This window comes from Leptodactylus fuscus, chromosome 2 (assembly GCF_031893055.1).
Source record: "Leptodactylus fuscus isolate aLepFus1 chromosome 2, aLepFus1.hap2, whole genome shotgun sequence".
Classification (NCBI taxonomy): domain Eukaryota; kingdom Metazoa; phylum Chordata; class Amphibia; order Anura; family Leptodactylidae; genus Leptodactylus; species Leptodactylus fuscus.
In genome coordinates, this window is record NC_134266.1 from 48,566,227 (window position 1) to 48,590,949 (window position 24,723).

Consider the following 24,723-nt stretch of genomic DNA (forward strand, 5'->3'; position numbering starts at 1 on the left):
CAAACCGTATGGAAGGGATCGAGCAGCCTAATCGGCATGGCACGGAAGGCCACAAGACTCAATGGTCTTAAAGGAGGTTCCCTGGCAAAGAACACTGGGAAGAATTTAGTGTTCTGCCAAAGCTTTGTCTTGTTCCTTACCATTTTTTGTGAAAGTGGGTGCAGCATAGTGGAGAGTAAGACAGGCCGGGCTGGGGATACCTCAACGCAAAAAATTTACTATAATTCATGCCATAAAATTGGTGTGAGTTACATAGGAAATATACGCCAGTTCCTGACTGCCATAGATTTCCATTCTTGCATATGGGAGTGCACCTGATTTATTAAAAGGTATTTTATGCTAGAATTATTGTAAATTACTTTCCAAGAACCATTAACAGCTTTTAAGGACTTTAGGTATGCAAATGATCCAGGGACGACCCATATGAAACTATATCCAGAAATGGGCACTATACTGCTTTTTTGCTATAGGATCTTATCCACTATGGAGATGTTATTAAAAGGTTTTGAGCCTATTTGTGCAAAGCTTGTTTCAATGTTTTGCTTTTTTTCACCATTCACATGCATGAGGGAAAGTGGGCTTGGTTACCATGCTGAGCTGATGTACCAAATACAAATTTTAAAAAGTCACAAAAATTGTTGTAATCTCACTCCCGTAGGGGATGGCTGATATAGCAACAATGATGGCCTGAATCTCATGACAGAACTGTTAGACTTAAAGGCGTTGTCCAGGCTTAATTTTTAAGGCTTATCCTCAGAATAGGCCATAAGTACCTGATCGATAGAGGGCCCAACACCCATCTCCCAGACCGATCATCTGTACAGAGGCACTCCCGGCACCCATCCTGTACACAATACGGAACCAGAAACAGAATGCTCCATCTGTTGTCTAGGGGCCAGGTGACATCGCTGCAGCTCAGCGCCTATAGAAGGCAGTGAAGGCGGTGGGCTCAGCCAGCTACTGAAGATAGACCATAAAAAAATTAAGCCTGGATAACCCCTTTAAAAGATAGGGGGTTGTCCCACAACCTTCTCTACTCTTCAGGAAACACCCCCCCCCCCAAAAAAAAAAAAAAAAAAAGCCTCCAACCATTCATCAGTACTGCAAATTAATTTTCATTCTAGGCTTCTGGTCCCAGCCATTTCCTTCTCTACCCCATCAAACCTATCATGCCTTGCTGTAGATCTGATTCCAGCCACAGTCCCATCCTGCCCCCACCTTCTCTCTGCCCAGTGTCCTGCACCCTGTACATCTGCTTGCAACCCAAAATGCACCAATGATGACGTGCCATGCACTGGTTTGGCCAGAAATATATATAATTCTTATCCAACTCCTTAAAGATGCTCCACATTTATCTTTTAACATGCAACATTGGTGCAAATTATGGCAACACAGAAAAATTGATGGCCTCCATCAATGTCCCTTATACGGTACATGTTCTCAGTACAGTTGGTTAGTAGACGTCAAGTACAAACTCCATTACAATGACTACTTTGAGAAGTTCTCAGAGAAACCTAGGAATCTTATTAAAAGAAAAAGTAAACAACAATGACTTGTTTTTTTCATCTGTATTGTACTGTAGAAGGAAAACCAGTCTCAATATTTACATGGAATATAAGATGACAAGGAGTAAAAGTAATTAGTATCCTCAAAAGATAATACACAAGAAGACGGAGGAGAGAAGGAAGGATCTTGGAGAGTATTTCCCTGACGTCACAAATCATGGGAAGAGTGCTCTTGTAGGGAAAGAGGGAAGTTCAAGTACGACCCATTGAGTTAAAAGGTGCTTCAAGTCCAATGATCCCCGGGGGAGGAAATAGATGCACACTAGAAAAATGCTATTTTTTATCTGACAAGGTCAGGAGTTTGTGCATAAGAAAGTAGGAGCTGCACGTCAACCCCTTCCCCATAGTGCTTAAGACAGCAGCATAATTGAAGGAAGTGTATGAATATATTGTAAAATTCCTTCAAACCCCTAGTGTGCCATTGACAGCTGTCCATATGGATGAAGTGGTTCTGCATTTCCCTCTAGGAAGGATGTAGTCCAGTGTAAAAGTAACATCAATGTTAATGGACAGAGTGTCTAGTAAACTATTCCTTCACACACTTAGGTAACTTAAGTGCTTCCTCAAGTTACAATATTAATTCATTCCAGGACGACCTTTCAAAGCTGAAAATATCGCAACTCGAGGTCATAAATCTATAGAAATCAAGTAATTGGTCCTGAAAACCCCAAAATGTCAACCTAAAATAAGAAAAAGTCTAAGATTAAAGATCAACAGTCAGATACCTAATACAGATAATGCAAGTTGTGATGAAATATACATATACTATACTGTACAAACTATGAGGCCACTAATGAATTTTCTTGTAGATGTGGGGTTTTTCATTTATGGGCGTAGTTAGAAGATGGGTCCTTTGTGTACTTGTCTGTGTTACAGCTCAGGCTACATTGGTCCAACAAGTCCTGTATGTGTCTTTTGTCATCATATCTTTTCATGTAAGCACTGTACCTTTTTACATGTATATTAACATTCCCACAATTCTGAAGAGTAAATATTGCTTAGCTGTGTTACCCTTTTGTGTACTTGTTGTAAGTGATTTAGGGTATATTGGTGTCTCATCTAGCCGAAAGTGGTGAGTAGTGGCGGCTCTGTGTGTAGATGGTCACTTCACCCCTACATAGCCTAGTGTGACAGTTGATTTGGAAAAGAATGTGGAATAAGAGTTCCCCTTTTTATGATCCCGTGTGTGTGTGGGGCAAACAAGGTCATCTACAGATACTCCATAGAAAAGGCATACAACAAATCAGATATGTGGTGTGAGATCTCCGATCCCTGACACAAGTCAATACACAAAAACTGGGCAATAGCTGCTAGAAGCTGGCACTGATGCCCTGAGAAGTCATCAGTAAACTAAGACCAATGGATGACCACTAGAGCATCTGCACTGGTTCAGCTGGGGATTAAAGAGGGGAGCAATTGTTTTTATTTTGGGAAATTTGAAGCATCTTTTTAATTTTTTCCAAGGTACCAGCTACTTCACTTAACTGTGCTCCTTCCCAATAGAATTGGAAGCTTCACAAATATATACAGAAAAGAACAAAGTGACTGTATTCTTATCTCAGCTAGTCATGGATACGCAGCTAAATGTCCCGACCACCAGGCTGATCCACATTCAATTATATCTATTGCTGGCTACAGTTGAAACCTTTGGCAGTGGACCCTGCTCTACATCCTCTAGGCCACATTGAACATATGATGTCAGAGTCCCGGCAATGCAATGACATAACAGCATTATACTATCTGCACTGGGAGTCTCACTCCAACCTCACATGAGGGGATCAGTCAGAGGGGAGTACTGTGAACTGAGAGGGTGACTTTATTAATTGAGGGGGGGGGGGGTCTCTATTAACTGAGGGGGGACTCTATTAACTGAGAGAGTGCGTGCTATAAAAAATTTTACTACATCAGTATTTTAATTAATCTCATTTTATTAGGATTGAAGTATGTGTGGAAACTATTGCCGTATGACGTACAATATCTGATTGACATTACTATTTGGGGAAGGGGGGCACTAGCTATTTTGGCCCTAGTGTTTTCAGGAATGCAGTCCATGTGGTGCTATTTTGGGAAGAGGACAACTATATTTCTGAAAATATTACATTTGATGTACAGTATTTATGGACACTGCACAACAAAGCAGGTACAATAATGGGGGTTAATGAAGCACAAAAATAGGGGCGGCAGCAGGATGTTTAAAAAAAGATAGGAAAAACTAGGAGCCAAAAAGTCTGTTCTACAAGTCCTGTCAAAACAGGTCATGGCTGGAAGAAGTCATCATGGTGGTCTGCGCCATTACTTCAACTGTACGTCATTGGTTGTAATAATACTGTAATAACCTATACAGTCTGCATTGTGTATAAAATAGTATCTAACACTACAAGGTAACTGTAGTGGTGATAATATTGGATTTTGTACAGTGGTTTTTATTTAATGAAGATTTTTCAAACCTCCACCAATTCCAGCTCTTTCCATGTCATCCATCCTGCTCTACGGATTCTGGCACAGCTACATTTTTTTCTCTAGACCCTGCAGTACCAGGCAATCAGTTTGCTCCTATTTAGACTCTCTACTGTCAAGTGGGTGGTCTTAGTCAGTAGCCTCTGACAGGACAGTGTCAGAGAGCTCAGAATCACACACCTTCCTCCACCGCTGAGACCGCCATTTGACAAATGACTCCTAATTAGCATATAATATATTAAAGTATAAAGTATATGCATTGGTTACTCAGGAACGGTCAGGGTTAGAGGAAAAATTCCACCTGTCCAGTAACAGCGGAGCACCAACCTTTTAGCTCAAGTTAAAAGAACTGAAGTTAAGGAAGGTATTAAAAGGTCCTTTTTACTATCAGTATTTGGTATTATTAATGTAATGGTAGTGATTAAGGACCCTAAATATTTCAGCATTTACAGTCCCACTTTACATTTTGTCCAGGGCCACAAATTGTCTAGAACCAGCCCATAGTTAGCGGTCAACCAAACCCCAAGGTGTTTTAGACCACTCCTTTGGTGGTTGCTGGCCATGTCCCTTCTCGCCCATTTCCTAACACTTAGGTATGGAAAGGTTCAAAATTTGAATCTTAATTCAAGGAAACCAAACATTTGATGGGTCTGCAGTTAAGGCACTTTCTCTCCTATAGTTCACCCCAAATGAGTGGGAATCGCTATAAACATTCCCTGTTGTAACATTGGCAGCCCAAATGGAACCTCTTTTGGTGAGTCTGTGGGAGGCAAAAATTTTGTGATATATGGATGGAGAAACTCAAATTGTCTCTTAAAGGGAGTCTTGTCTAAAGATCCCAGCATATCAACCCAGTCCCACAGATAGACCGTGGTGCCATATGATAAGGGTTAAAGGGATTTTCCAAGACAAAAATTTTTTTTTAGTTCTTGTCTAAGATAGCAGGTCAATGTTTGATCAGGGAGGGTCAACCTTTGGAAACGTCACGATCACCAATTTATGTCATTCATCTCTCCATCATAAGAATAAGATATCCATGCTACACATAAAGATAAAAGACTCCATATCCCCAGGATATTCCTGGTACATACAGTATTCCTGGAATGTTTTTTTTTATTCGGGCCAGACACGGCTATAAGATCTTTATTTGCTCCAGAGAACCTGTATATAATAAAAGCCAGTAGTGAGTAATGTAGCACTTATTCAGGCTGAGAAACACATAAAGGGTTTTTTCAGAAATATGTCATGTCTACTTCAGTCTTCTGGGCGATCTATAATTATAGACGGCTAGTCATGGTTTTCACCTGAGAAGTAAACTTGGGTATGACAAGATATTTGCAAAACTTGTTAAAATAATACCTACATAATTTCTCTTAAAGGGATTGTCCAGTTTAGAGAAACCCGTTTTATGAACCCTATTACTGAAATCTTAGTAACTATAGCAAGGCAGGGAGACGAGCCGGAAGAACAAGACTAATATCAGTACTAGGAAATCAGGAACATGAGAGAGATTCAAGAAGTAAACACAGAGAAACAAGGAGCCGAGCTACACAAACAATCTCAAGCATCACCAAGATTAAATACCCTGCCTCAAGCCAGGATTGGAAGGTGAAACAGAGTCTGATCAAGTCTGCATCTTAAAGAGGACTTTTCACCATCTGGGGCACATGCAGTGTAATACACCGCTAGAAAGCCGACAGTGCAGTGTAAATTCAGCGCACTATCGGCTTCCCGTTCTATGCCCCTGGTGAAGAGCTATTGGTGCCGGTACTGTAGTTCTTCACTGTCAGAAGGGCATTTTTGACAGTCAGTCAGAAATGCCCCATTCACAGCAGCAATAAGCGGTGCGGAAACCCCCACCCCCCTCCCCTACCAGCTACGGTACCAGCACCGATAGCTCTTCACCAAGGGCACAGAATGTGAAAGCCGAGGCTTTATAGTGGTGTATAAAACTGCATGTGCTCCAGGAGGTGAAAGGTCCTCTTTAAAGAGATTCTATCATTAGAATCCATTCTTAGCTAAACCCACATAGGAATAGCCTTAAGAAAAGCTATTCTTCCCTTACCTTTAGATGACTTGTCCGCGCTGCCGTTCCTTAGATATCCCGGTTTTCATCCATATGCAAATTAGTTTTCTCACAACACTTGGAACAGTCTCCAACACCCAAACAGCACTGGGGGCGTCCACAGTGCTGCGAGAAAACGCTTCCACTCCGCCTTCTTCTGTTTGCTGCCTCTTTCCTGTTCAGCCACAGGAAAATGGCCAACTACGCCCACTGCGCATGTCTGTCGGTCATTTTTCTGTGGCCTCTCCCATTCGCCCACAGAAAAATGACAACAGACATGCGCAGTTGACGCTTTTTGAAGAAGACGTGACGAGACAGGGAAGAAGAGGCGGAGGCGGTGAACAAGAAGAAAGCGGTGCTGGATAGTTTTCTCACAACACAGGGGGCGCCCCCAATGCCATTTAAGCACAGGGGACCACCCCCAGGGCTGCAAAAAACTAATTAGCATATGGACGAAAGGCGGCGCGGAGAAGACATCTAAAGGTAGGGGAAGTATAGCCTTTCTTAAGGCTATTCCTATGTGTGTTTAGCGAAAAATGGGATTCTAATGCTAGAATGCCTTTAAGATTCTGACAGGCTGAGCAGACCCAGGCAGAGTTTCACTGGTGTTCATGGTAACCTTAAAGCAATAGCTCCAAGCAGGAACTTGGATGTTGAGATTATTGACACTATCATGTTGGTTCATTATTTAAGCACCATCATGGCAACCAACAAGGGGGGACCCCATTCTTATGACTAGCTTTCTGAATCTTATAGAATTGGGCTTCTTTTTTAAAAAGTGACAACAATGTTCTGAGAGATGACAATGATGTTGTGAAGGATGACGTCACAGTCATACCCCTCTGCGTAAATTGATAACACACAAATCTATCAAGGTGGCCATACATATTAGATTTAAGTCAGAACCAACAGATCTTGTCATGACCAGCCAACCATCTAGTGTGTATGGGGGTGTCCTGAATTTCTTCCAACTGCATTTGTTGGGGAGATAAGTCACCTCCAGAGGTGTCTGTCAGGGGTTTACTCCCATCTCCTAATTGAGAAGATGTGGTTATGATGGGGGGGGGGGGGGTCGGTCAACAGCCATATAAAATGTATTGGCAACTTTAGTTGAGGCCCTCCAAATAGGAGCTAGAAAATTCTGAAAAGTTTGAACTTCTATTTTATGGCGGACGTTCTCTTCTTCATTTCTTGCATAGGGTGCAATTTATTTTTTACTATAATCTTGAGCTCGAATCTATATCAGAGGATAACATGGTAATATTGGCAGTCACAGTCATCACATTTATTCCATGGAAATTAATAACCTCATATAAAATCAATATAACGCCTACAGAACATGAAGAATAGTATAATGCAGAGTGGAGAGCAAGCATCGGAGCAACTTAAAGGGATTCATTAAAGGAAGGGGTCAATATCTGTTCTTTTGTAATTTCGGTCATTTATTACATGGCCTTTGAGAATTGAAGATGATGTGCAACACGTGAAGTTAATTGAAATAAATGAATGAATGACAAGCCATCTGAGCCGAGCTGGAAAACAATGTGCTAGATCCCAGGAGCCTCCTGTACTATATCAATGTTATCGCCATCTTAATGGTTCTTGTTAAAAAAAAAATAATAATAATTTGCAGCAAGATAATGAAGCTTATCCCACCCTTTGTTCATGCTATTATTTAGCTATTAACATCTTTTTAGAATTTTGTGGACAATGTCGAAATATTTTTCATCAAAAGGAGAAAAAAAACTAGATTTTTTTCTCCGAGTAACATAATAAATAATATAATAAATAATATAATATATACACTCATTATACACTGGATGATGTTTAGAACTCCTGATGAAGCCAGGTGTCGGCGAAACGCGCGTCGGGCGTTTCAACAAGTCCCAGCTTCTAATGTACTGAGAGTCTCCTTCTGCTGAGTATCTCCCCCTGTGGCATTGCTGACATTTGGTCATGTCTTTACCAACGGTTATGCATTTACATTATCCTCTTAGCTGTATTTATTAACATGTGGTGGGAGTAGGAATGTGGATATATATTTATCATTCTGGCTGGAATATCTTATCAGTACTTTAGAGTATCTATTCTATATTGTGTATATTTTTGATAGACATTATTATATCGGATATTCTATCCATTTCTGCGATACTATATTCATATTATAGGATTTCTCTCAGTCATCATTAGTGGGAGGGTTAGGTGTCATACTGCCATCGATTGTGTGGGGGGTTCTGTCCCCTTGTTTGTTTTCCCTATTTTATATGTTGTTTATTGATGTTTATTAATTATAATTGTTAATAAATTGATTATTTTTTATATTCTGCGAGTCTTGAGTTGTTATGATATTGATGTTTAGAACAGATCATTCTGCAGCACTTTACAGGTGTCACTGCTCACTGTCCCTAGAGGGGCTGATAATCTCAGTTTCCTATTGGTAAGTGTTTGCAGTGTTGGAGGGACCCCACAATAGGTCTAGGCTTACAAGACGGATTTTGCAGTGGGACTTGTCATACGAAATCTTCTGTGCACATAGATTTCCTGTTCACATTCATTTCAAAGGCACATATATCTGTATATACAAGTCAACCATGAATTATACACATACATGAAGTGTCAGAAACAGAGTCAGCCTGGACAGACTTCAGGACACACTGGACTGGGGGGCACCTTGTTATCGGGGTAAACATGCTCTACATTATGAAGTTAAGGTAGACCGAGTGCAACATATTTTTGGAGCTGGTAGACAAAATAGGTGACCCTACCTGAGTTTACTTTGAGGTGATAGAGAATCCAAGGAAAAAGGTGAAGAATTTCGTGATCCAAAGCCTAAAGAGGAGTGAGTATTAAGCAATTCCAGGGAAGGACTCTTACGGGGGAACCGATCCGGAGTCAGATCCTCTCTTGGCCCTTTGAGTTTTTCTGTAGGTAGAAACACAAATATTACTTATTGCTTAAAATACAGCAATGTTTAAAACGTATTGCTTTTCGGTTACGGTAAATGCAGTTTATAGCTGAATAATACAGATATAGCAAACAAGATGACGTAACATACTAAGAAAATCTAAACAGTGCTCTGCGGTTTTCTTTTGATGGAGTGGATGTTGGGAGCGAGAAGTCAATAGTCACATTCTTACGCATAAAACATTGATGTTTTATCACCCAATGAGGAGATATAAAGCCTAGATGAAAGCAATACATTAAGGCTATACTGTGCCAAAGCACAGCAGAACATCCACCGTGCCAGCAGGACTGTTATGGGACTATAAATACCGCTGCATTAACATCAAAAGGGCCAAAACCAGAGAAGAGATTTCTGAGTTAGAATAGAAAGGTGAAGAAAAAGAAACAACTATTCCTTGTAGATAAAACATACAAACTAATAACTAAATCAGAAATAATCAAAAATACTAAAATTCTAAAAAAGGGACGCATTTCATCATCACAATGGCCATACACCTATACATGTTTGTGCCTTGCTCCAGGATATCCTTCCAATATATCAAATTTCTGCCGACCTTCCTAATAAACAATTACAATTTAATAAAGAAAGGACCGGAAAGAGTTATGTATCCGGAACAATTGTAGGGCTAATGACGCAGTTACTCCATGTATTTGGTACGTGCAGAAGATGTACAAAAGCCTACAATAGTGCCAATGACGGGACTAAGGAAACTGCACCTTTATCAGGGATATAGAGAGAGGAGACGCCAAAGAACAACATGTACGGATGTGTCCAACTTCAGCTTTGCTTGAATTTGGTCAAGGACTCTAATCTGTCATGATATATATAGTTAATAAACTATCACTACATACTAATAAAACCTTTGACAGACAGCAATGCAAAATATGTCCACTGGGTGGCCATACAGAGACGACACATGGATAGATGTCTTGTGACAGAGTATCACAAAATCATGTTTAATAATGCTGATCATCTTGTGATACCTATATTGGGATAGGTTAATCTGGATGTCCGGGATTAAAGGGAGTCTACCAAATTCCTCAAATATATTTAACTGCCACCACATTACAGAGCGCATAACACTGATAAACATCATATCTTTGTTATACACAAGTGGACAAAATTGTCGGTATCCCCCTCGTTTAATGAAAGAAAAACCCACAATAGTCATAGAAATAACTTGAATCTGACAAACTGAAATTTAACTACATGTTGACAAGCCACAAAGCTACTGGGAGAATGTCAGATGAGACTTAAATCAAATTTTTTGACAAGGCACATCAGCACTATGTTCACAGATGGAATAATGGGGCATGTCTTGGAAAGAACACTGTCCCTACTGTGAAACATGGAAGAGGCTCTGTCATGTTCTGGGGCTGCTTTGCTGCATCTGGCACAGGGTGTCTTGAATCTGTGCAGGGTACAATGAAATCTCAAGACTATCAAAGGATTCTAGAGCGTACAACGTCATCAAGAGCTCCTACACCGGAAACCAGTGCAGTGTGAAGGTGAATGGGAAAAGGACAGCATACTTCAAATAGGCCCGAGGGGTCAGACAAGGCTGTAGCCTGAGCCCAACGCTCTTCAACATCTATATCAATGAACTGGCTACAGCCCTGGAGGCCTCACCCTGAACGAGTGGGAGGTGAAGTTCCTGCTATACGCCGACGACCTCCTACTCCTGTCCCCCACCGAGAAAGACCTCCAAGAAAGCCTGTCAGTTCTGGAAAAATTCAGCACCACATGGGCCCTACTCATCAACCAGAAGAAGACCAAAGTCAGGGTATTTCAGAAGAAGGGCCACAATAAAGCCTCCACCCCACAATTCACATTGAATGGCTCCACTTTGGAGAAAACCAACAGCTACACCTACCTGGGGCTGGAGCTCAGCCAATCAGGAAGCTTCAAAGCAGCAATAGAAACCCTGAAATCAAAAGCCTGCAGAACCTTCTACGCCATCAGAAGACAACTGTACCACCTCAAACCACCGGTGAGAAGATATTTAACGCAGTCATCTCCCTGATCCTTCGGTTTGGGGCCCAGTCACCTACCCAGACCAGTCAAAGTGGGATTCCAGCCCAACAGAGAACTTCCACCTGGAGTTCTGCAAATACCTGCTCCATGTCCATCACAACACCTCCAACATGGCCTGCAGGGCAGACTCCCCCTATTGCTCCCCATACAGAAGAGGGCGCTAGCTTTCCAGGCACACATCAGGGGAGCAAGCCCGACTCCTACCACCACCAAGCATGGCTAAGCCACCTGAGCAAACCAGACACTCACCAACCAAACAACAGCCAACCACCAAACCAAAAACACCAACAGATGATAACCAAGGCCGAAATAAAGGCGACCACAGAGGCAAACAGAGAGCGGTACATTGAAGAATAGAGAAACAAAACAAATAACTCCAAGAAACTCAACATGTACCAATCCCTACAAAGGGACCACACCATGGCCACCTACCTGGAGAGAATACGCCACCCCAAACACAGACAGACCCTGAGCCGGTAGAGACGGAGCACCCACAGCCTGGAGATGGAGACGGGGCGACACAGGCAGACGTACAAGCCACGGGAGAACAGACTGTGCCAGCACTGTGACCAGGGGGCCCTAGAAGACAAGACTCACTTCCTGCTACACTGCACCAAATACTCAGCTGTGAGGGCCGTCTACTACCAAAGACTCTCTGCCCATATCCCGGACTTCACATCTGCAGACGAGAAGAGGAAACTCTACATCCTACTGGGAGAAGAGGAGGCCACTGTGGAGATCGCTGCCCAATACGTGTCCAGCTGTCACCAAACAAGAGGAAGATGAGACTCCACGGACTGTTATACCCCAAACCACCCACCCATACCCACCACTCACCCACCCGAAACCAACTCCCCTCCCCCCACACACACACACATACTTTACTAGCTTTGGAAATGCCAAATATCTATTTGGACGTGCCAATAAAGCTTGTTTGATTTGATTTGCTTTGAGAGAAATGTGCTGCCCAGTGTCAGAAAGCTTGGTCTCAGTAGCAGGTCATGGGTCTTGCAACAGGATAATGACCCAAAACACACAGCTAAAAATACCCAAGAATGGCTAAGAGGAAAAAAAAAACTACAAGCAGCAGCAAGGGATAAATATAAGTCAGTCAATGCAAAGTGTAGGAGTAAGCAATCCAAACAAAATGAATGAATTATGAATTATAATAGCTTATATATGGATTACATTATTTTGGCCTATGTTATATATTAGGGATTGCGATATACTATACCGGCTGATCAGGTGTATAATATTGATGTAACTGTGACATCACTCTTGTGTACCACACTGTTCTAGATTGGTTTTTGAAACATTATCAAATTTAATTAATTTAATTGAATAAAGATGAATTTTGAACTATATGGGATTGTTATTTTTGAGAACATTTATTGGTTCCTCTGCACTTATACTTACCTACATCCTACAGCTTCCATTGCTATGTTGGTTTACCGAACAGCTTGTGCTAACACTAACAGAACTGCAGTAGCCAAACACTAATCTGAGCAGTATACAGCCGAATGCGGTCTTTGGCTACAGTAGTCCCATCAATGTGACGTCACCATTGTATACAAACAGTAGTGGAGGTGACAGTTGGTCCAGTGCAGGAAAGAGGGGAAAATGTACTTTCTACACCAACCCTGGTGGATCCATGTTATTTTCCATCATGGACAACCCCAAAGAGGAAAGCTAAGGAATAGCACATCTATAGGACAAGTGACATAGATTTCCTGTGACTGTGATCCCAGGGGGCAGTTTTGGATGACAGACACAATTATTAGCAGTCAGAAGAATTCTTGGTCTTGAGGAACTGACACGTTGGAGATGTAAGGAATTTTTCATTATGCTATAAACAGGGGAGAGAGGTCGCCCCAGGGAATGGAGGCCCAAAGAAGAGCAAACTCTGCCTCTGCCAGGGTATGTATATACAGGTATAGGGCAGCAAACTGAATCTTTGCCCCCTACTGTAATTACAAATCTAATATTATTAAAAAGGCTTTATTGCCTATTATAAGGAACTGTCCAGGTTGCGGTTTACAGTAGGAGGGCTACGAGCGACAGGTTAAATTCTAGAACCTTGACCAGACCACTTTGAACTAGATTCTGAGTGACTTTCCCCAAGTTCCCAGCAGTTTTCCCATCCCTTAGTTCGGTGTGAACACTGCAGCCTCTGTTCAGTGAATGACATCACTGTTGTTTTAAATGGAAAGTGTACAAAGCAGCCCTTGTATTCTCCGCCACACGTTATTGGGACTCCAGTGCTTTCTATTATTATGGCCTACAGTTGGCAGTAGATGCTGGATGCATATCATCGCCCGTAACTGTGTACACTGTGTAAATCAAATAATGGACACGCTGGTGGTAGAAACAGTCATGTAATACTAGATCTACAGCTAATAGGGCTATTCCACCACATTGTCAAGAGTCAAATATTTCAACTAAAGCTACAAATTTGGGGCCGCTGTAATTTATTTTATCTTCATTTTATTTAATTTATCTGTGCATAAAAAACAATAATTTCTCATATATAACAATACTATCAAAAATGTGCACTTTACCAGGAAAACCCTACATACTACAGAATTCTGCTTACTCCATTAAATATATGCAAAGATGCAGTATAGTTGTGGTTAGGGCTGGAGCCTCCGCGGTGCTGTGCAGAGGCTGCCGGCCACGTCCTTGTTGCGCTTCCAGGTCTCTCGGAGGCAGGCCAGAACCTCTGCAGTGATGTGCAGGGGTTGCTGGTCTCCTCCTGAGCTAGACGGGGCACTTCTGGTTTCGGCTTAGCAGCGGGCCGGAGCCTATTTAAGGAGTGCTCTGGCTCTGGACCACCGCTGGCTATTCAGTTGAACTCAGAGTCCTGGTAGTAAGCGTTTCTTCTGTCCTGATTGCCTGTGTTTTTGACCCTTTGCCTTGACCTTTGACCTTGCCTTTACCTCCTGATGACGTACTGTTCCTGTCCTTGACTTGCCTCTAAACCTCTGCTCTCTGAACTCCATTTTGTTCTTTGCTACCGTTCCTGTTACCGACTCACCCTACTTGACATTCCCTTTGAATTTCCCACTGTATTGCGTTGCCCTCTTGTTGACAACCCGGATCATATGACTACACTTGACTCTCTGCTGCCACCTGCTGACCACCCACCACAGCCTTCTGGATCCTTGGACCTGCACCGCTATCTGAAACATCTGCTGGTAAGAGATCTCAGTGTCTGGTTTACCGTGATGTGTGGTGCACTGTGTGTTTGGCATTTCCCGACCCGTACCGCTCTGCCCAGAAGTGCAGCCAAGTCCATCCCCACCATCTGGTGCTCTGATGACAACCATTGTGGGGTTGGAGTTGGTGTGGCCCGGGGAATGTTGGACACCAGGCGCCGTGTTGACCATTCTAATCAGTGTGTCTAGTACTAGCTCTCACTTCAGCTCTGAACTGCATCTGCTAACCTAACAAATACACAAAGAGATCAATATAAATATGAGCAATAGGGTCTCAGTGGTTAACACTGTTGTGTATGCAGCGCTGGAGTCCTAGATTTAATGTCAGCCAAGGACAACATCTGCAAGGAGTTTGTATGATCTCCTTGTGTATACTTGGGTTTACTCCCACACTCCAAAGACATACCGATAGGGAATTTAGATATTACGTCCTATATAGAACAGTGTTGACAATATATCTGTAAAGTGCTGCAGAATATGACGGCGTTATATAAGTAAACCAAATAAATAAATATGTATATTACTCCGAAAAAACAGTTATAGTCCCCAAAATGACTTCTCAAAGGCCAAATATTGGTAATACTTTCACTGCATCTACCAACTCCAACTCTTTGGATACTGAATCTGGGACAGTTTGGATTTTAGCCCCCACCATTCCGGAGCAATGATTTCTGTTACTTTCAGCACAATTTATCTACTGTCAGGTGGGCGTTCCCTGTCTGTCTGCTCCTTCCTGACAGTAGAGGGAATAATTATGCTGGAAATAATAACTGCTCCCGAATATTACAGTATGCAAAGAACTAGAGTTGGTGGACATGGTGAAAAGTCCCTTTAATAACATTTCTTCAAAAAATTATATAGTAGCCTTATAAATTATATAAAGTAATACGGTTATTTGTCAAGTTATCCGTTGTGCTACATACATGGGAATGCACACGTACAACCAAGGGTTATAGTCTGTCTTCACCTACGTTAAATCCAGAGGGTTTTCTGACATGGAAAATGATTTATAAAGATAAAGCAAGATACGGGGAGAGGATGTCTGGTGAAATATATAGCTGGGGGATCCTACAACAATGCACAGCGGCCTGTTGACAATAATGACCATTGAGTTGTGTGAATGCTATCTGAAAAAAGACACATCCGGACTTCACAAATACTTTCAGATTTTCTCCTATTGAGCCAGTTTTAAAAATAGAATCTGGACGGCGTCCCAGGCACGCACATCTTAACAGCTCCAGAAAAAGACGACCATTTGGACAGCGTTCAAGTCATTGTAAACCTTGGCGCGTTCCGTCCTATGATTACTAAACAGACTCATTTATTGGCAGCACGTTACCTGAAAAATCTAATTGCTTCTCGGTGTCTTTGCTCGAAAGCTTGGCGATGCTGGAAGCCGAGAGTCTCTGCGATACAAGGAAAGGTATATTACTAAGGTATAGGAAAACTAATCCCATAAATGCAGATCACATAGTTAGAAAGCACTGGAGTCTATCAGGAGCGACAAAGCTAAACATGCCCTAAAGCAAACCCCTCATGTGTATACAATGTATTTACATGTTACACTTCCTTCACTTCCACCATCAGTTATACACAGTATATACACAGTACTTCAATACAGAAAGAACACAATAAATTATATCAATAAGGAAATAATATAAATATATGAAGTGTACAATACATAGATGAAGCCGATAACACATGTAGGAACTCTGCCCGCATGCCAGCCAAGAAACAGGGGCATAGTATGTGGGGGTGCGGCGGGTGCCCAGGAATCTCAGGCTATATTCACACAACCATGTGCGATAAAAACAGACTGATCTGTCTGCTTTTCCCGGCTGTGTTGCATCCGTTCCATGCCTGGTTTATAACCAAGTGTCATCCATTTTGCATCCATTTTTAATGGGTCATTACAAAAACAGATTAATTTCATTTGTCTTTTTTTACCCAACTTAAAACAGGTGAATATAGAACGTCAGTTTATTTTATCTACTATTACGGTATATAGGTAACAGCATGCTGTAATGTGGCAGATACAGAAAATTCCAGTCCCAACAGTTTAACCCCTTAGGGTCACATGATGGAATTTCTTGCCGATTTTGGGATGCATTCCACCTTCAAATCGAGACCAAGTTCCCATCCTCAATCTGCTTCCTAATGTTTACAAACAAGCAACCTGCTCAATCTTGCCTTGGATTATGCGAGTGATTCAGCCACAGAGTTGTGGAAAATGCAAGAGGAACGTAAGGCAGAAGTGTTCATCTTCCATTTCCTGCAATGGAACATACCCTGTTCGTGTTTGGGCTTCAGAGATTCTGACGCTGAAGCCGCAGTGAGATAGAGCCAGCCAAGTATTGGTCACAATGAGAGGCAGTTTGGGGCATTTTTGGGTGGAAAATAACTCAAAAATTAGCTGAAAAATAATCCAAAATGTGTACTCACCTTTAAACATTTAAAGAAACATTATAGAATCTTTTCCAAAAAAGTTCCCATTGCACTCAAAGGGTTTTCCCCCTACGCCAAACAGCAGCACAAGATGGGGTATTCCTGCCCCTGTGTGCTGTTAGGACAGGTGGAACTTTTAATTAGCTAACAGTTTTTCCCCCTATAAGAGGCCAGAGCGACCTCCTCCCCCCTGTGTTTTTTTCTGTCCTGTGCGACTGGACAGGTGGAGGAGGCTGTGGCCTCCTCTATGGTTTAGATTAAGGTGTCTTAGATCCTTTCTTCTCTTTCCCTTCTTTCTGAGTGAAAGATCTAGGTTTATACTGCAGTCTTTTGTCTTACCTGCTTGTACTTTTTCAGCTGCAGTTCATTTACTGCCTGCAGTAAGGTAAGCCGTGTCCTCTTTCAGCTTTCCCTCTGTGTTCACTGCAGAGACTAAAAGCACTAATTTCTATTTGCTATGGGCACTCTGTCAACTTCACAATATCGAAGTCGATTCACCGCCATTATGGTAAGATCCAACCAAATTTTTGTATTTCTTGCGGTTTTTCAATGTGCATTTAATTCCTAAGCGGGGACTATATGCTGTGAACCTAAAAGAAGGGTTCATATACCTATGTACTATCATTACTTATTAGGTGCATATTTGCTTATTGCTCACATGATGGTGGATGCTCTAAGGCAATTTGTTGTAAGGTTATGCATGTCTGCACTGCTGTCAGTACGGGGTCCTCCAGCTAGGAGCCCTTCATTTATTGTTGTCATCTCCTGGGTGAAGGAGTACATGCAGATTTCTGGTAAGGTTCCCTCCCCCAGTTTTCATAAGAGGTCTTACTTAGAAATAGAAGCCCTAGTGGCTCAAGCTGTAGGGTTACAGACTTGTATGCCTGAATCCACAGTATCCTGGGTTCAATCCCAGTTGCACTTTGCATTTGTGATATTAAAAAAAAAAAAAAAAAAAAAAAAAAAAGTTAATAAGGTACTTGTGGTTCTCATGGTCCATTCACATGGAGAAAGTCTCTAAACTTCATGCTGGACTCTGTCTGCTTGAAAATCTCCCTCCTCTAGGTGGGAAAAGATCATATCAGCAGTGCATTATTTATAGGTAATACAGCGGGTTTCCATCCTAACTGCCAAAGGTTACTGGATCTTATGTCAGGGTCTGCAGTTGCAGTCCCTTGGGCCATATAGCGCATGTGGCCTGCAGAAGGTAAGTCTGAGGCCTGGAATCACAACCCGTGGGGCCTGGAGGGGCTTCATTTTAAGGGCTGGATGTCCATGTCCAGATAGTCTGGACCCTGTTGACCACAGAGACAGCCCTCTCCGGTAGAGAGCGCATCTACAGGAGATTCCCATACGGGCAATGAGGAATTGGATGGAGGAGGCTGTGTCATCCAGCTGACAAAAAACTCAGCAGTCTGGGTCAAGCCAATTTAGTTATTCCTCAAAATTTGTCTTTCATCCAGGTGGTGTTCCATCTTAAGGACGGGATGTCCATGGTCCAGCTAGCGCTGGACCCTGTTGACTATAAACGCCCCTCTCTCACTAGTGGGGCGAATCTAGAGAAAAGTTCCATAGGAATAAAGTGGAATTGGATGAAGAGTTCATGGTCCAGTTTACCTGGACCCTGTTGCCCACTGATGCATCCCTCTCTGGTGGAGAGTGTCCACGGTCCAGCTAAGGCTGGAACCTGTTGACTACCTATGTCTCCCTCTCTGGTGGAGAGAACATCCAGATAAGCGTTCCATAGGAGGAACATGAAATTGAATGTAGAGTCCACGGTCCAATTTATCTGGACCCTGTTGACCACTGATGCATCCCTCTCTGGTGGAGAGTGTCCACGGTCCAGCTAAGGCCGGACCCTGTTGACTACCTATGTCTCCCTCTCTGGTGGAGAGAACATCCAGATAAGCGTTCCATAGGAGGAACATGAAATTGAATGTAGAGTCCACGGTCCAATTTATCTGGACCCTGTTGACCACTGATGCATCCCTCTCTGGTGGAGAGTGTCCACGGTCCAGCTAAGGCCGGACCCTGTTGACTACCTATGTCTCCCTCTCTGGTGGAGAGAACATCCAGATAAGCGTTCCATAGGAGGAACATGAAATTGAATGTAGAGTCCACGGTCCAATTTATCTGGACCCTGTTGACCACTGATGCATCCCTCTCTGGTGGAGAGTGTCCACGGTCCAGCTAAGGCCGGACCCTGTTGACTACCTATGTCTCCCTCCCGGTTGGAGAGCACATCTAGAGAAGCATTCCATAGGAGGAACATGAAATTAAATGTAGAGTCCACGGTCCAGTTTACCTGGACCCTGTTGACCACTGATGCATCCCTCTCTGGTGGAGAGTGGCCATGGTCCATCTAACGCCAGACCCTGTTGACTACCTATGCCTCCCTCTCTGAGGAGAGCACATCTAGATCGGCTGGGTAGGCTATTTGGTCTCATCATATGTCCGCCTGATCACGGCTTATCCAAGATCCATCGGTCCTTCAACTTGTTCAAGCCAGACAAATACGTAAGGACCCTCCCTCTCAAGGGCATCAAGCAACTTTATCTAGACAGCTCTCCCATTCGGCAAATCCTTGACCCCCCACACCTTCACAAAGGTAGTGGCCCCGGTCGTAGCCGCCCTGCGCCTCCAAGGGATCTTATTGTCCCATAACTAGACGAATGGCTCCTAAAAGCCTGGTCAAAGGAGGTGCTTGCCACACAGTTGGAATCCACTGTGGCTTTCCTAAATGAGCTGGGCTGGCTAATAAACTGGCAGAAGTCGGTAGTGGTTCCATCTACCCCGATTCAATTTCTGGGTTTATCTTGGATTCTCTCAGCATGATGATCTCCCTGCCTCCTCCTTGGAAGGAGAAGATTGGTCAAGTGGCTCATCACCTATCCACAACCCGGAAGGTTACTATCAGGACCGCCATGAAGGTCCTAGGTCTCATGTCCGCAGCCATCAAGGCAGTTCTGTGGGCCCTATGGCACATGCGCCCCTTACAGTGCGAGATCCTGAGAGTCGGGAACCACAGTCCTTCGGGGCTACAGAAGCCTATCCAGTTATCCATCAGAACCCGTCGATCACTGGCTTGGTGGTCCCAGCTCAGAGACGGGAAATCCACGGTCCAGACATCCTGGACCCTGTTGACCACAGATGCCTCCCTCACAAGATGGGGAGTGCTTCTGGGGGAGACCCCGGTACGTGGGACCTGGAACCAGCTTAGAGAAGGCTCATTTGTCCAACTGGCGAGAGCTCACTGCGGTGCACCGTGTGCTTCTAATGTTTGCACCCCACCTGCAAGGGAAAGCTGTGAGAGTGAAACAGACAACTTAACAGCAGTCCGATATATCAGCAAACAAGGGGGGAACCAGATCCCCCTCGCTTCTGCAGGTGACAAATCTAATATTCTCCTGGTGGAGAGGAATCTTTCACAACTATCAGCGGTTCATATTCAAGGTGGGCTGAACATCCTTGCGGATCAGCTAAGCAGAGGCCTGGTGATGACAGGCGAATGGTCCCTAAATCCAGACATCTTTCATCATCTCACTGAGATGTGGGGTCTCCCCGAGGTGGACCTGATGGCCACCCAGTACAACGCCAAAGTGACAAGGTTTTGCTCCCTCTACCGGGAAGACAATCCTTTGGCGGTAGATGCCCTGTCAATACCTTGGAGGTTCAAACTGGCATACGTTTTTCCTCCTATTCTGATGATTCCGAAGGTATTGGCGAAACTCAGGCAGGACCAGACTTCGGCAATAGTGATCATGCCGTTCTGGCCAAAAAAGGGCATGGTTTACCCACCTCATCCTAATGAGTCAAGGGACCTACTGGAGGCTTCCACAAGTCCAAAACCTGGTAATTCTGAACTGACAGCTCTGCCAGGACCTGGACAGGTTCAACCTCATGGCCTGGAGGTTGACCGCATCGTATACGGAGATAGACGATTATCCCAGGCCGTTCTAAGAACGTTGGCCCATTCAAGAGCGGATTCAACTAACAGGAGTTACCAAAGGATCTCGGATAGGCAGCTTAATAACTCTATCGAATCGGTCTTGGAGTTCCTACAGAGTGACCTGGATAAGGGGCTAACTCCAGCTACCCTGAAGGTTCATGTTTCAGCACTTTCCGCTCTTCTAGGGACCTGGTTATAACAAGATCCTCTATTAAAGTAATTCCTTAAAGGGGCCTCTAGGCTCCGCCCTCAGATGCGGCCCCCTGTCCCACAATGGGACTTGGCTGCGGTTCTTCAGGGGCTTTGTTCTCCCCCGTTTGAACTCTTAACAGAAGTGGACTGGAGATATCTCTCCTACAAGGTAACCTTCTTGTTGGCAATTACCTCTGCCAAAAGGATTGGAGAATTACAAGCTTTGGCTGCCTCGGAGCCATTCATTACCTTTTTCCCTGATAGGGTTCAACTTGGGTTCATCCAGGGATTTTGTCCTAGGGTCGCATATATCTGCGCATATATTTGGATTGTACAGCTTCCTTTCGAAGAACCTGCTCATCAATACCTACGGCCGTAACAAAGGTGTTAAAGCCACCCTGTCAAGATGGATCAGGGAGGCCATCGCTTGCTCTCTTCGCGCTCAAGACCTACCAGTACCGGAATTGGACCAACTTCCCGGTCAGAGAGACGCTCGCTCTCCTTAGAGCAGATATGTTCCGCTGCTTCCTGGAGTTTTCATCTGATGTTCGCCAGACACTGCAGATTGGACTGGCGCAGCTCAGAGGCCACAGCCTTCGGACATTCTGTCTTGGCATCTGCTTGCCAAGATCTCCCACCCTAGTTGGGATTTTACTTGCTAGATCCCCATCTTGTGCTGCTGTTTGGCGTAGGGGGAATGGAAGATTATAAAGATAATCTGTTTTCCCTTAGCCCAAACAGCAGCACAAGGCTCCCTCCCATTGTTTATGGTAATGTTTGTATTGTTATATTGCCTTTTATACTTTTTGACTAACACAGGGGGGAGGAGGTCGCTCTGGCCTCTTATAGGGGGAAAAACTGTTAGCTAATTAAAAGTTCCACCTGTCCTAACAGCACACAGGGGCAGGAATACCCCATCTTGTGCTGCTGTTTGGGCTAAGGGAAAACAGATTATCTTTATAATCTTCCATTTTAATGGCTTTAGTAAAACTGGCCACATGTATAAGACTTTAGTAGGCTGAAAGAGTTGAGTTTGGTAATTTTGACAATTTTTTTTATAACACAAATATTCACGACAGCTGACTTTTATCTAAATATTTTTTTTTTTCTAAATTACCCCTTAATAGGGCAGTTTAGTTGTTCATATTGACAGTCTGATCGCTTACTACAATGTGTCTATTTTTTCTCTGAAGTGTCATGTTAGCCTAAGGGTTGGTTCACATCTGCGTATGTACAGTATTCCATATGGTTAAAGTCTGCTTTGAGAACCCCGAATGGAATACAAACGCAATTGCAAGCGCTGTGCTGTAAAAGCACACGGACCCCATAGACTATAATGGGGTCCGTGTGCTTGCCGCGCACTGCCCGTACGAATCGCTTGCAATTGCGTTTGTATTCTGTTCAGGGTGTCTCCATACGGAATATAACCGGACGGAATACATACACAGATGTAAATAGGGCATAAGACTGTATTCCCACATTGTTATTGGCAGGATGCATAGCCCCATTTTGGGGTAACCGCAATAGCAAACACAGCCGAGGATCAACAGTAGTATTATTATTACAAAAGTGCATTTTTGGGTTTTTTTGTAGTTTTTTTTTTTTTAAATAAAAATTCATTTCTTCCATTTTTTTTTAATCCACTCTTGGCTTTGTTTTAAAAAAACACAGAAAAATCTGCAACATCTGCAATATGTAGACTCAAGCTAGAGGACCTGTCATGACGTCTGACCTCTTGAGTTATATATACCCATACGCTGGCACCGCTCTCATAACTCCCACACTGTTATTATTACTTCTCTAGCACCCCTTAACTAATGCTAAGTGGACAGCCCCATCATCATCCCGGGGCAATGGAGGATTGCCCACTTCATAGTACACGTGAACTGGTAGCCAAAAGTAACTGCAGTGATATATTTGGAATGGGGGTACTACAGAGAAAAATAACAACAGCGTTGTGGCGTCAGTCTAGGGGCACATACCAGTGAAGAGGTCAGGGGACATGGCGCCTCCTCTAGAAGTATCAAAAGATTTCAACTTAAATTACCAAAAGTTGTTATATGTATGGGCCATATCAGAAGTATTACTGGTGGGGGATGTGGACCATCGACACTTCACACAATTCACCGACTTCATCTTTTTTTTAGCCAATGTTTTCCTAAGAAGAAACTGGACATAACAGCACCCAGTTGGTTCCCCTTACACTATTGAAGTTGTGTGGTTTAAGCCCTCTCCCACAAAGCAGGAATTTGTCACAAAGCCATCCGAAACATGACATCATCTGCCTGTATTCACATGGGGAGACACGATCAATGCCTGCGCGTCTCCCCACCAGAATCCCATTCCATTATGTCTCTTCCTAATGAGCTGAGATGATTCATTATGGGATAGCTGTGAAAACTGTCAGCTCTTTTTTCATGTAGCTCTGGCACTGGGATTGTTCAAAAGTGACAGACCGATCCCTTTAACCCTTCTCATCCAAACCAGCATCCATAAAAATATCGGGTTTACACTAGAAAGTACAACATTTTTGCTGCTGTGTTATGTGAATTTGTCAGTTACTTGAGGACTGATGCCGCAGGGAACACCACCAGTACCCCACAGTGGGCACAATGCAGTGTATAGGGGTTTTCTGAGCTTATAAAATACTCAAAATGCCAATGTGAATGCTCATCGGGTGATGCCTCCATCTATTATTAGCCCAGCTTTGTGCTGCACCTTTGTTTTGATGCTGCCAGAGCTTTCTGCAAGCAAAAATACAGCAGCAAATCTGTAAATGGTTCTGAAACTAAAGAGGTATTCTGACCTTAGTCTTTCATCATTTATCATTTTTTGCCTAGACAGCATACTGTTTGTAAGTATATGGGCATCCTAAAGTGTGGAGGGCTTTTAGTATGTAATCTTATAGTCATACACATTTGCACACCTTTGTGTTTAATAGGTCACTTTTCATAAAAAGACCGATAGTAAGGCCTGGTTCATATCTGCGTTCGGTATTCCGTTTGGAGAGTCCATATGGGGACCCCCCGAACAGAATACCAAACACATTGACAAGCGGTGAGCAATGAAAGCACACGGACCCCATAGACCATAATGGGGTCCGTGTGTGTCCCCATGCAGACTCCCTGAACGGAATACTGAACGCAGATGTGAACCGGGCCTAAGTGACGGAAATTAGTTCATATTCTAAATGGGGCACAGCCATGACGAATTTTCTCTGAAACGTAACATGTAATAGGTTAGCATTTTCTAATGAATAACAATAATACAATGGAAAATAAATGAATTTCCCTGGTAGATTAACATGAAGAAATAATAGATGTGTTACTGGAATAACCACATGTTCTACTTTGCATTACATCATTTCCAAATGTTGGGCTGTGATTTACAACTTCTCCATAAAGTCTATTGTTCAGAAAATGATGTAGCTTCCAGTTTACAGACAGTATTTTGGGTGTGTAGAGCCAACGGCCGGACACATAAATTTTATTTGGATAGCCTTTGAAATGTATTAATGTATTAAAAGGGGGGCTCTATAAAAAGCAAATGTGAAGGGGGCACGTATGGTATTGTAACGCATGAAGACTCTTGGCTATAACGGCGATTATTTTCAATTGCAGCAGATTGCTTATGTCTCAGAATCTTTTCTACGACTATAGTCAAATCACTTTTTACATTTTCTCCATTTCAAAATTTGCCATTTAAATAATACTAAATATTCATACACTATATGGACAAAAGTATTGGGACACCTACAGAATACACCTATAGGAGCTTTTATGATATCCCATTCTAAATCCATAGGCATTAATATGGAGATGGTTCCCTAAAACAGA

At 43.1% G+C, this 24,723-nt stretch overlaps 1 protein-coding gene across 2 annotated transcripts in view; it reads right to left on the bottom strand.

Annotated features, from left to right (window-relative positions):
- The window catches only part of SPECC1 (sperm antigen with calponin homology and coiled-coil domains 1), a 260,851-nt gene that overhangs the window by 51,762 nt on the left and 184,366 nt on the right, over positions 1–24,723 (bottom strand). For both annotated transcript variants that reach the window (XM_075263737.1, XM_075263738.1), the window contains 2 exons: positions 15,641–15,707; positions 8,853–9,009 (listed from right to left, as the gene is read on the bottom strand). In XM_075263737.1, coding sequence (XP_075119838.1) covers positions 8,853–9,009; positions 15,641–15,707 — 224 coding nt within the window. The remainder of the gene's footprint in view (positions 1–8,852; positions 9,010–15,640; positions 15,708–24,723) is intronic.